The sequence below is a fragment of the Colius striatus genome, chromosome 9, assembly GCF_028858725.1.
Source record: "Colius striatus isolate bColStr4 chromosome 9, bColStr4.1.hap1, whole genome shotgun sequence".
In the NCBI taxonomy this organism is placed as follows: Eukaryota; Metazoa; Chordata; class Aves; order Coliiformes; family Coliidae; genus Colius; species Colius striatus.
The window spans coordinates 26,955,712-26,968,320 of NC_084767.1; the positions used below are offsets into that span (position 1 = coordinate 26,955,712).

At 44.5% G+C, this 12,609-nt stretch overlaps 1 protein-coding gene across 9 annotated transcripts in view; it reads right to left on the reverse strand.

The window, feature by feature from the left end:
* Nucleotides 1–12,609, reverse strand: part of MAP2 (microtubule associated protein 2) — a 238,736-nt gene that overhangs the window by 4,350 nt on the left and 221,777 nt on the right. For 5 of the 9 annotated variants that reach the window (XM_062002287.1, XM_062002285.1, XM_062002286.1 and 2 more), the window contains 2 exons: nucleotides 982–1,063; nucleotides 361–473 (listed from right to left, as the gene is read on the reverse strand). In XM_062002287.1, coding sequence (XP_061858271.1) covers nucleotides 361–473; nucleotides 982–1,063 — 195 coding nt within the window. Of the gene's footprint in view, nucleotides 1–360; nucleotides 474–981; nucleotides 1,064–2,254; nucleotides 2,348–12,609 lie in introns of all 9 variants that reach the window. The other 4 variants (XM_062002281.1, XM_062002283.1, XM_062002279.1 and 1 more) reach the window with 1 other exon arrangement.

Here is a 12,609-nt window from a genome sequence, read left to right on the forward strand (position 1 = left end):
AGCTGTGAGAGGGATCTTACTTTCTCTCCTGTTTCACAAAGCAGTCCCAGTCCTCTGGGATATTCATACTATGAACTTATTAGATCACATCTATGCTGTACAATGGTCCCAAACAAGGTTTATCTTTAGGGGGAAAGCCAGTGCACAAACTACAGGATGTTTCACTGTAAGATTCACTCAGCTTTGACGTGGATGTGAGATTGCTCATTCCAGATTCCAGAGCGAGCAAATGGCATGTGAGTGCCCTTGAAGGAGAACAAGCAAATGTCTCCTACTCAATTTAGAGCCATTCATAGCTCTAACAATTTCCCTGGGCTGGGGGCAGAGTAGTAGCCTTTTCTCTGAGGGCTGACCCCTTACCTTGACATTACCACCGCCAGGTACGTGGTGGGCATTTTCTAGTGAACCAACTTTAGCCTGAGCTTTTTCTTTGAAATCCAGTTTCACGCTCTCAATTTTCACACGTCCACCTCCTACACAGAAAAAGGAAACATAGATTAAGAGTCTGGAATGGCTCAGAAGAAAGCCTGACCTGGTGCACCTGGGTGCACGCACATGACTTCCCTTTTAGTTGCGATCTAATGGTTTTAGAGAAGCACAGAATACCACACTGCATGTTCAGTAAAACATAAAATCTTCAACACAAATTCAAGCTGTGAGTATGTGCTGCAGCCCTACTGATTTTCATGGTATTTAAGCACATGCCTAAGCATTTTACTGACTTCAGGCTGCATTTCAGCATCTTCTCAAACTGACATTATGCCACAGTAGCATTCTTCTGCATTATGTTTTGTATCTCCTCGCTAAACTAGGTTGTCCCATACCTTTACGTCTTTATAAAAGTTGAGTTAAGAATATTATTTTTATTACTAAAGAGTTTCTCTTGGACTATAAAAGAGAATGGTATCACTCATGATTTCTCCTTTATGGAACAGAATTAGGCCTCTGCTTTGTCCCATATGCCAGAAAGTCTTACAGTACCTGGCTTGTGATGGATATTCTTGAGAGAGCCACACTTGGAAGTCACATGACTCAAGTCAATCTTCTTGGTTACGATTTGTACCTGTCAAAAGCATACACACATAAATTACAGGAATGAAAAGAGTTAAATAAAATGAAAGGCCAAGGCCTGCAGAGGAAAAGCCCAAGCCTCTACAAACCACTGGAAAAGGAGAGGTGGTTAGTAGAAAACAGACCATGCCACAAAGGAGGAGACAGCTGGATTAATACAGCAAGCTTCCTTCACACCTAGGGAAATGACAGAGCTGGGTTAAACTTTACTATTAGCAAAACAAAGAGGAGGACAAAGCAGCTCAGCTTCCCTCCCTCCTTCCTCCTCCTGCTGCTGCACAGGGTCCTGCTGCTGCTGTGGCTGCACCAGGTCATGCTCAGCAACAGCCACTCCTGCCTTGCTGCACTCTCAAACAGCTCCTAGATGTGGCTCACAGAGACTGTGTTGGCAGGTCATAAGAAGCTGCAGCCCCTCCAGGCCAGACAGGAACTGCAGGATGACTGCGATCACAGGCAGTGACTTAAGCCAGCAGGGGGGCCTGTACCAGGATCTGTTTGGATCAGACATGCCCACACCCTCAGCAATTCCATCTGAGGGGAGATTGTTTCCATCGAGGGGTCATGACTTCCTTAAGCTGTTCCAGTGTGACTGCTGGAACTGATGGGTATCTGATCAAACCCTGAGCTACCTGTTTGTTATACTGGAGTAATGCTGTGGCACTAGTGCTAGCTCTCAGCACCCTGGCTGATCACACCCTCTCGCTGATATTTCTTTCTTCTTACATTTTATGTTTCTTCTTGCTCTCTGATGAGTGTACATAGCTGAAAGGTTGGCTGAGGAAGGACTAATGCACTGCAAGATGCCCAGCTGTCAGGCTGGAGTCTCCCTGTGGAGCTGCCGTCTCTCTGGAAATCACTTTCTTGGTCTGCTCCCATGAAATGTGAACCATTTCGGCTCACATTGGCCTTTTACTGTCAACACCCTTGGGCATTTGGAGATCACCCTTCTTTTCTCATTTCTTTTTCCTGTCCAACTTCTGAAAATGTGTTGTGCTCTCTTAACAAAGATCCAGAGGCCACCACTGCATACACAGGGCTCACATGACTACCAGACCAGACTCACACGTGAAACAGTCACGAGAAAGAAGGCAGTGCTCAGAGAAAGGGAGACAGAAGGGTCTGGCTGTGCAAGGTGGGTTATCACAGTGGAGATGCCTGTTCACAGGGTGTCTGTACTACTTACATTTCCTCCCCCTGCAGAATGTTTGATGTTATCTCTGGAACCACACCGGGACTGAATATCGCTAAAATCGATCTTCTTGTTTAAAATTCTAACCTAAAAGGAATTGGAGGTAACTTACTATATACCATAACACACTCCATTGGGGTGCAGGATGAGGGAGTCAGGGTAATTTTGCCTACCACTGTGACTCCTTCTTCTGACACGTGTATTAAAATGTAAGCAAGTTAACCATGTCGATCTCCAGGCTTAGTATTTTAACACAGCTTATGCGATTACACAAAGTTGCTCTTTCTACCTCACAAAGCAGTGGTGAAATACAAAGGGGAAAGCTTTTATACTGGGAGATATGAGAGGTGGCTTTTCCCTGAAAAGTTCAAAGAACTTGTTTGCCTAGACTGGACATAGTCCTTGGACAGCCTGTCCTAGGATCTCTTCTCCACCAGGAGAAGATGGAAACACTTCTTCCCAGAGCTTCAGCACTTCAGCCTTTGATGCAGAAATCCCAGATTCAGCCAGCTCAGTCACAGGTTGAAATCCTGAGGTATTTTGCCCCTTCTGCCATACAGCTGTAACAGCAGCTACATTAATACAACAGACAGTCCTGTAAAAGGGGACTGCACAATTAATGAAACTGAAGTTAGAGCTCTCTACTGCTCTCTTTACTCTCATCTACTAAATGGCAATGCAGAAACCAACAGCACTTGGAAACCTACAGCTGCAATCACTGCTTCTTAAGTTCTGGTGCTGGCCATAAAGTTGGTCACAACAACTTTCTGGTGCTAGCAGCACTGTGCTTCTCCCAGCACTCTTTGCTTCTGGCAGAACAAGCATCGACTTTCCCTTGATGGTGTCAGTCTCTCTTACAGATGCCAGGTGCCTACACTCTTCCCGTGTTACCTTAACCCCATATACACTGCAGGCATGTGGCAGTACCTGGAGGTGAACTCTGTGAAGGGCAGGCCACGCTGTCGTGTGCTTGACCCTCACCTTGATTCCCATGTCAATGCAGTTCCCCCAGCTGCCACAACTTAGATGCCACCAATGATTGTCCTCCCCTGGAATGATGTGCTGCTGGATGGCAGTTACCAGTAGTCAGGAACAACTGGGTGCAGGGTACACACCACAGTGACACCCTTTCCAGACTTCTTTTTAACCAAGGACAGGGGATTATGCTCACCAGTACTAGGCTTTTCAGGTGTGTAAGAAGGCATTTCTGGCCAAGGCTGCACCTGCCTTCTTTGCACCAGGGGCTTTCACATCTGGCACTGCCACCTGTGCAGCATATTCTTTCTCTGGGTTAAATATTAAGTCTTTATTCAAATGTTCTGTTGGATTTTATTTGTCTTTATGTTATTAATATACAATATGAATTTACATTCTTTCCTGTACAGAAAGCCACAGAATTTTGGCCATTGTTTAATTAATTTTGCTAAATGTCACTTGTAGAGCCTTCACTGACACATTACGTAGCACAGTCCGGTTGGCTGCTGCTGTAGGTAAACAGTGACTAACTGATACTGAGATAAGAGAGAGGGAAAGATACACCAGGGTACCTTACTGTGGCTTCTTACTCCATCAGGAACACAAAGCAGCTGCAAAACAGCTGAAGTGGTCAGTGGGAGGAAGAACCCTGTGCAGTTCTGCTTCCTAGCTTCAGGTCCCAGAACTGCCATGGGCTCCCTGATACATCTCAGACAAATCTCTCTGTGCCTTACCTCTCCAAACTAGCAAAGGGCTATTTGTCCACTTACAGGGTTATCAGATTTTGCAGCTCTGGGTTCCTGCCATGGCGATAATGTCACATTTAGATAATGAGCCGAATCCTCTGGCACCAAGCTCCTGGAGCGCGCCCTTGACTTACGACCAGTAAACTCCAAGAAGAAATTTCCAGAGGATCACATTTGAAGCTAATGTGAAGAATTTCTTCACAGCAAACAGTTTCATGGGTCTCCTTCATACATATAACCATTAGGATTTTAAGTGTTGTCTTGCTTTGATTGGTTAAGATCTGTGGTGATGGCACACTCAGCAACAAGGGTGATGACACCACCAGCAAACTCCACAACTGGTAGGTCACCTTCAGAAGAGCATCTTCAGTAAGCAAACCAATTTCTGTCTATCTTCCCACTCTCTGCTTAATCTGTCCAAGTAAACCAATGTACACTGAAACATGAAAGCAAATGCTTTTGGAGTTTTATGTTTGTGCTTTCTCTCGATATAGTATTTGTTTAAAAGTGTACTCCAGTACTATACAAGAGAGGTGTCACATCAGTTACAGAAACACACGTCAGATGTGCAGTCAGATCTGGCTCCCAGAGAGCTTCAGGCCAGATGCAACTGGCTGAAACAGAATGTCTTCCCAGCAGTTTCTGAGAACATGTCTCTTGGTTATGGATCAGCAGGACCTTGTAGCAACAGCCCCAGGGATGCATTTGCTCTCAAAATGCCGATTTAGGGGTCATGACAAGACCTCAGTGCTGTAGACTGGGGGGCTGTAGCTTAAAATGGAGCCCAAGCAACATGATAAGTTGAGAGAGTGCCTTTGATCAGGTGTCTAAAGGCTGATTTGTGCCCAGAAGCCTGACAGCTTATGAGTCTCATAGCCCATGTACCCAGCTAGCAGATATGTGAAGGACCAGTCATTTCAGTTATCCTCTCTGCCTCACTGTGTGAAACATGCCGTTGTGCAGAGGGGTCAGCAGGAGACCTATGTATCATTTCTGTCCTATGTTGAGGGCAGAAGTGAGCCAAGTGATGTGGATATGTTGTACTGGTCATCTGGCAGGGAGAGAAACTGCACTGATGCAGGTTCTCCCTGATGATCTGTTTCTCCCTTTCTGTGACTATCTCACATATTTAAATCGTGACTGCCCTCTATAATGACACATTCCACAAACTAGTGGAGCCTTGTTTCCTATAGATTACAGTTTTAAACTGCTTAATCATTCCAGTCTATATTCTTCAGCCAGCCCAATCCCCTCTTGCCAGCAGTATCTCCCAAGCTTTCTCCCAGGCCTGCTACACTAGGCAAAAAGAAGCCAGTACCCAACTTGCCAGCTGTTTGTTGTAGAGAGGCTGAGTTACCACTGCCTTTACCCCAACAACAGTGTTAGGCAGAGTCTGTTCCGTACCCAGTCAACAACTAGCACCCAACTTTGACGGACCGCCTGTGTTTCTAACCACTGCTCCCTTGCCAGCACTGGTTAGAACTGGTCAACAAGTTACAAATGAGCTGAGGAAGGCTGAGACTGCCAGCCAGACAGTGTGACTGCATGAGCTTTGTTTCCTTTGAGAAATCAGACCGTAAACATGAGGAGGAGAGTAATAGAGTGGGACATCAACTATTTAGGCTAAAGAGAAACTTTGGCTTGCAAACAAAGAATGTAAACTGACTGAATTATTTGAAGCTGGAATCTAGAGGGAAATTTGTAACCATCAGAACAGGGAGGCTCTGGAACTGCCTCCCAAGGGAACAGAGCTATGACAAGAAAATGGTACACTGTTACGATGGCACTTGAAAAGAATTAGATGATGCAGCTGCCTGCAATAGAGACAGCACAAACACCATGACTCACCAGGAAGGTCTCCATGTTCCTGAGTGTGTATGTATATCTTGTGTGGGGCTGTGGCTGTGGCAGGGATGTACATATATGCACTTCGATTATGCTGCACATTAAACAAAGGATCAGGCTTGCTCATGCTCTCATTCAGGACGGGTAACGTTTTAGTCTGTGGCAGACTGCTTTCAATTCACACTCACTAAACATCCCAACAAGACAGAGTTCCTCATAAATTCTGCACTGGCCAGTCAGTCTGAAATGGGTATGTTCCCTTCTGATCTGATGCTGGTTTGCCCAGGCGTGCTGGGCAGGGATTGGAAGTCAGTACTTTGATCAGGACCAAGCTGAGGTACCTCAGCATTTTTCATATTCATCTGAAGTTAAACCACAGCCTTACGGATGATGCTGGGTTTATTCCACAAAACCAAGCTGCACGAAGAAAATCTGGCTTGTGTCTGAAGTTCTGACCATCTGACAGACCCTCTCCCACTTCAACCTCTGATGGCTCCTTGGCAATGGTCCAGAACTGAAGCCCAGGTCAGACTGTGTGCACACAGGAGAGCCTCACTGACTCTCACTGCTTGTGGTAGTCTGCAGCAGGGATCAGACACTGTGCTTCATTACCTTCTGACCATTTGAATGCTATCTCTTGAAGTACTGGGAGATGCAGGGCATTTCTGGGGAGTCTGCTAAGAAACCAAGTGTTGAAGCTGTTTTTCTCAGAGCTCATTTAGATGAGGCCTATGTTGTTCTGCACTCAGCAGAGTAAACTGTCTCTCTTCCTACATAGTGGCCTAACTGGTCAGGAAGGTGCTCTGGTTCAAGTGCAACATCTACACTAGACCAGAGGGGATGTTTTTGGGTTAAGCTGGCTGACATGAGGAGAAGGGCTAGCAACACCTGTGAATCTCCCAGTTAGATAAATGCCTCCCTAAGGCTGCTCACAGAAAGTGAATTTGGCTTTCAACATCTCTATGTACAAAAGTCTCCAGTGCCAGGGCCTCGAGCAAGCATTGCTCTGTCAGCACTGCATTACTGGCTTCAAGATGAGCAGAAATTTGTAGAAACACTGAGTGGTCGGCAAAGAAATGCAAGAGAGAATTTAGAATTTAGTTCAGTTGTGCCTCACTGCTAAAGACATCATCAATGACTGAAAATTGCTTATGAAAGAGAAGAATTATGTTCCACTGTTGCCTAGAATCATTCAGTTCAGCTGCTTTTCACAACAAGAGGGAAAGCCCCTAACTTATCAGCATCTGGGCAGAGAGTCCACAAACAGCTTCCCTCCTGGGATATACTACACGGGTACACACCAAAACAAAGATATTCAAAGAACAAAAATTGTGATGCTGATGAAATTACAGGCTCTGAATATATTTTCCCAGAAGAGGATGATTTATGTTTTCCCTGCCTTGCAATTATGGCCTCTGAGAAGCTCTACCACAAACATTGTGCCTAAAGCATTTAAAAATTCTCTAGCTTGGCTGCCCTTGCTGTTTGAATGTGCTGTGGGGCTGTGATACTGCAAAAAGCTCCCAGATTCCTAGCAACTAATCAAAAAGGGCAGGTTCCTCCTGTTTAGCACAGCATCACAGTAATTTGACAGAGCTACATCCCAGGAACTATACATCATTTCACTGTTTGGTCTCCCTGTAGACACAGGGACTGAGCAAGACAAGAATTGGTCTTGCATAGGAAGCAAGTTAAGGTTCAAACCTGATTATCCAAGTGCTTCCAAATCTATATGCTGCCAAAGATAGATGATACTACACATTTCATGTTTCTAGCACAGGCTACTGGTAGAGGAAAGGGTTGAGGTCAAAGTCCTTGAAGAGAAAGATGGTGCCTTAGGTTTTCCACATCTACAAACTGAGCTTGTGATTATGTTCAGCCTTTGCCCTCCTGAAACTACTGGACACATACACTGGTGATGATGCCAGCCTACGAGCTAATGAAGTTCAAAATAAAAGCCTGTGCTGGACACAGCATAGGCAAAATCATGTACCGTCCTGTCATGGTTTTGTGTGGAGATGTTTCTGGTAGTGGGGAAGGAGCTGTAAAGATGGCTCCTGTAAGAAGTTGCTCAAAACTCTCCCCAGCTCTGAGCCAGACTCACTGCTGGGGCTAAGCCAACTAGGAGCCTCCACAACCACTTTTTAAGAAGAAACTGGAAGAGGAGGCAGCTTCCTGTTCCGTCTTGCTCTTTTCTTCCTTCTTTTCCAGCTAGTGGTTGTGCAAGGAGTTGGAAGAGAATCAGCCATGCAGACTCCAAGGTCAGTGAGGGAAGACAGGAGGAGGTGTGCTGGAGCAGACTCCCCTGCATTCTATGGAGAGGACTGGTGAAGCTGAGATTTGTTTGCACTTTGTAAAAGATCGCCAGGGGCAGTGACTATGCCCAGAGAAGGCTGTGTCTTGTGTGAGGGATCTCATATTCACAGAAGCCACAGCTGCTGGGAAGAACTCACACCAGAGAAGTTCATTAAGGACTGTATCCCAGGGGAAGAACCCCATGTTGGAGCAGGGGAAGAATGCCAGAAGTCATCCTCATCTGAACAGAGAGAAGCAGCAGAGCCCATCTGTGAGAGACTGACCACATCCCTCATTCCCTGCCCCCCTGAGCCATTGAGGGGGGAGGAGGTAGAGATATCGGGAGCAGTGAGTTGGGCCTGGGAAGAAAGGAGGGATGGGGGAGGGAGATCTTGAAAAGCTGGTTGTAACTTTCTCATCATCCTACTCCCTTTTGCTTTTTGTTCCATTCTGTTTCTTGTAGGTAGCAGAATAAGCTTTCCTACTTTCCCCTCTAAGTCAAGTACTGGAGTCTGTTTTGCCCAGAACTGTAACTGGCAGTGAGCCCTCCTTGCCGTTTTCCCAATCCACAACATCCTTGGTTATCTTTTTTCCTCCCATTTCACTGGGATCTCCACCACCCTAATGAGGGTGGGGGTGAATGGGGGACAGTGAGCAAGAGACTGTCATTGTGCTCCATTGCTGGCTGGGCAAAACCATGACACAGCCTCATCTTGCTCTTAGTAAAGGGTGAACAAGATAGGTTTGGTTCTGACTTTTAGAAACATACCCAAAGGCAGACACAATGCATGTGATATTTCAGCCTGAACAGTTAAACTGTGAAGTAATTATAAACAACTGAAAATAGCTACTTTCAATGGAAAGTATCAATAAAACAGATGTCTTGCAATCAGCCATATCTTAGTACTTGCACAGGACAATGATGGCTGATATTTACAAGCTTTTTTTCCTACCTATTTGCAAATCACTCTATTCATCTAATTAGTAAGGTAGCCACGCTGAACTAGGCATGTCCCTGCCAATAAAGGGAGAAAAAGCCTACAGAGAAACACTGAGAGGTTTTGCAGAATTGTGCTGAGAAGTACAAAGCAAAATGACCATTCTCCACACTAAACAGTTTACAGCTGATCTTAAGAGACAGCTCAAAGAAGTGCAAGATCCATATCAGATGAACTGTGAAGTGTATTTTGAAGTCATACTCCTCACTAACTCTGGGGAGCTGATCAAAAGAATCAAATGAAAAAAAGATCCTAGGAGCTCAACTAATTCTGAGAGAACACAGGATCCTTATTTTAGTACTCTCTTAAACAAAAAACCCAACCAAACAGATTTTGCTGAGCTACAAAGTTAGATACTTATATTTTAGAGGCAGCAGTCCCTGCTCAGATAGAGTATTAATAGCTTCAAATATCAAGTGCTGAGCATCAAGTATCACAGTTTTCAAATCAGTTTCCTTATCTTTAAGAAAGGATGAGATTTAAGTCGCTGTCTGGATTTTATTTCATAGAATGGTAGGGGTTGGAAGGGACCTTTAAAGATCATCTAGTCCAACCCCCCTTTAGCATAATGGAGAAAATTAGGTTGTTAGTTCAAGTTCAAAAAAGTATCTTGTATTTATGTCTTCATGCCAACTGGCTTTCTCAAAGCTCAGTAGATATGTCCCTCAGCATCTCTTTTTATTGCTCAAGTTCAGATTTCCAAGATAGGGTTTAATCCTTTTCTTTCCTGCCCTTTCCTATCTAGCAAAAGAGTCTTTTTCTCACCTTTCCATGCAAGACAGAACACCATTATATGACCAAAAAACCTCTGATCCAGATTATGCATTGCCTGAACATTTTCCCTGAAAGAACAACCTTCCCCACTGTATTGCCAAAATCTAGACTAGTAAAAGCTCAGCTGAAAATGTCTCCTCTACAGAATCTGCAGACTTTCAGAGGAATTTATGTCTTGGTAATTTCAATCTACTCTAGAAAAAAAGACAGCTTCTCCCCTTGCTATTAAAGAGAGACCAACATCATATGGGATGCACAGCCAGGAATTGTGTCCTCTAACAGTTGCCAGCTAAGAATTGGAACTGGTTGCTGAAGCTCCCACTGTAAGTGATAGAAAGATCCTGAATCCTCCACAAAGTGCTGCCTTGCACTCCAGCTGGGCAGAGCACACCCCCATCTGACTAGCAGGAACGGATGCACTGCTGTGAACCGCCTGCAACAGGGGGAAAAGCATCCTCTTACCCTACAGTAGCCGGTGGAAGTTCTGTCAGTGGCTAGTGCCCCATCAGACAGCTTAGGACCCTCCTGGTGCTGGTTCACAGTTTGTCCTCAACAGGTATGATGTACATTTCACAGACAGTTGTCGAGGCAGAGCAGTGGTGTTACTCTGTCCCAGTCACATAGAAAGTGAATGTCAGATCTGGACAGAAAGCCCTAATTCCTTGGTCGTTTCTACCAGCCAAACACCTTTCCTCAAAGAAACTTTCTGAAACTTGCTAAAGCATGGCAATGATTGTTTAATGTTTCTAAAATATGTGTCAGCAAGAAGATCTTGCTTTTTCTCCAGAATAATTCAAGGCTTAACTGTACAGACTGTACTTGGGCAAGCCTTCCATTAAATGAGAGCAGTCTGAACACAGGAGCTGCAAGATGTTATTTCTGTACAATCTGCAACGATCAGCCAAAATTCTCAATTTCAAAAACTTAAAAATTATAGCTTGGGGCTCTGACAGAGCTTTGAAGGTGTGCCTGAAACTCCTAATTTCTCTTTGCATTCGTAGATCTGCAATTAACAAGAGATTAATTAATCTTAATATTCAGTTCAGAACAAATCCCTTCAAATGTCTTGCAAATCCACAAAACTGTGAATGTATGAAGAAAACAGAAGCAGACACATATGAATTTATCTTAACAGTTGTGAACTGTTGACTTGGTAGATGCACAAACTTATTCCAAAGAATGCAGCTAACAGTCTGGAAGCTTTTGCCTCCCAGTCCCTCATTAGCTAAGTACTTTAACAACAGTCACGTTACACTGTCAGTCCACATCTTCCTGTACAGCTGCCTCTCACGGCTCTCGCTGGAGAAGGCATCAAAGCTTGAACTTTATAAGCTCATTTATGTTCATCACTGTCCTGAGTAGAGACATTCTCTTAACATGGGCCGAAGTGGTTTTGGCTCAACTGTGCTACAGAACACAATGGAGGAAAAGTGCATGATGTGCCAGAGGGAGATGGGAGGCAGAATGGGACCCAGCAACAGCTCAGATTGCACTTTTTCTTAGGTCTACATTCTCCACTACCTTTTAAGACACATTTCTTCAGTCAATGCACCAATAGCATATAACCTACATCTTCCAGATTAAGTTTTGGGCAGTCATCAGTGTTCACAATGGAAGAGAATGGATGCCATCTCAAAGGGAACTCACTGAAAACCCTTTTGACCTGCAGTTCTTCCAGGAGGTGTGTGTGTGTGTGCTGTGAGCGAATTTCTCCCATCATCCAGACTAATTCTGAAGCTAACAAAAAATTGTGCAAAGAAGCCAAAAGATAGTCGTCCAAGCCTCCTCTCCTCTGCCCAGCTCTGAGATGGCTCATCCTTCCCTGTGCTGGTCTATTTTATCATCTAATGCAGATGCCTATTCTCCTTGCCAGCATTTTTCTGGTTTCTGGACGGGTTTTCCTGAATTGTGATGTCATCAATTTATTCAGGCTTTCTGATCCATGACTGATTGCACTTTGTTTTCTAGAGTTTAGGGAAGATGAAGTTCTTTCTTAATCTTCCTAAAAATCTTCAAGGAACATGTAATTCCTCAACATGGCTTAGGTATTTAATTTTTCAGTGTGTCATCTTAATTCTGACGAGGTGCCTGGCTTTTACTGTAGTTGGTGATATTTTAAACCTTATGCATGGCATTCTAGTCTGTATGGCTTTGTTCACCTTGAAGAAGCTATGCTGACTTACGTCCACTGAAGTCTTTGCCCATGGCTGAGATTTTAGGTATATGTTTCAAGATTAAATTAAAAGCAATCTAGGTTGCTTTGTCTTTGGCTGCTGGCCTCTGACTGACGTTTTATAAATACTCTGCCTGGTCGGTAATTAAAAGATTCGATTAGTGCATTTTGTACTCCAGTATGGTCCAAACCACATCCATTGACAGAATTTCCAGAAGAAAAAAATCCAAACAGAAAAGAAAAATCCTAGTCTTGGCATCTGACACAGACTTCCAACCCCTTCCCCCATTCCCTGCATGTTTCCCTTGGGCTGTCTGAGAAAGAGCAGATGCAAATGGGTTACTTTTGAAAGCACAGCATTTCCTCCACAGCCGATGCGGTGCGAAAATCCATCTGAAGCCCAGCAGACATACCCATGAGCAAGTTGCCTCTGAGCTTTGCCAAGAATGATACATTTCACCATGCTCTACTATGAAGAGAAAACCAGACAACCACCTACTGGCTGCAGCACAGTGCAGAGAAGCCCTCACTTCTCCAGACTGC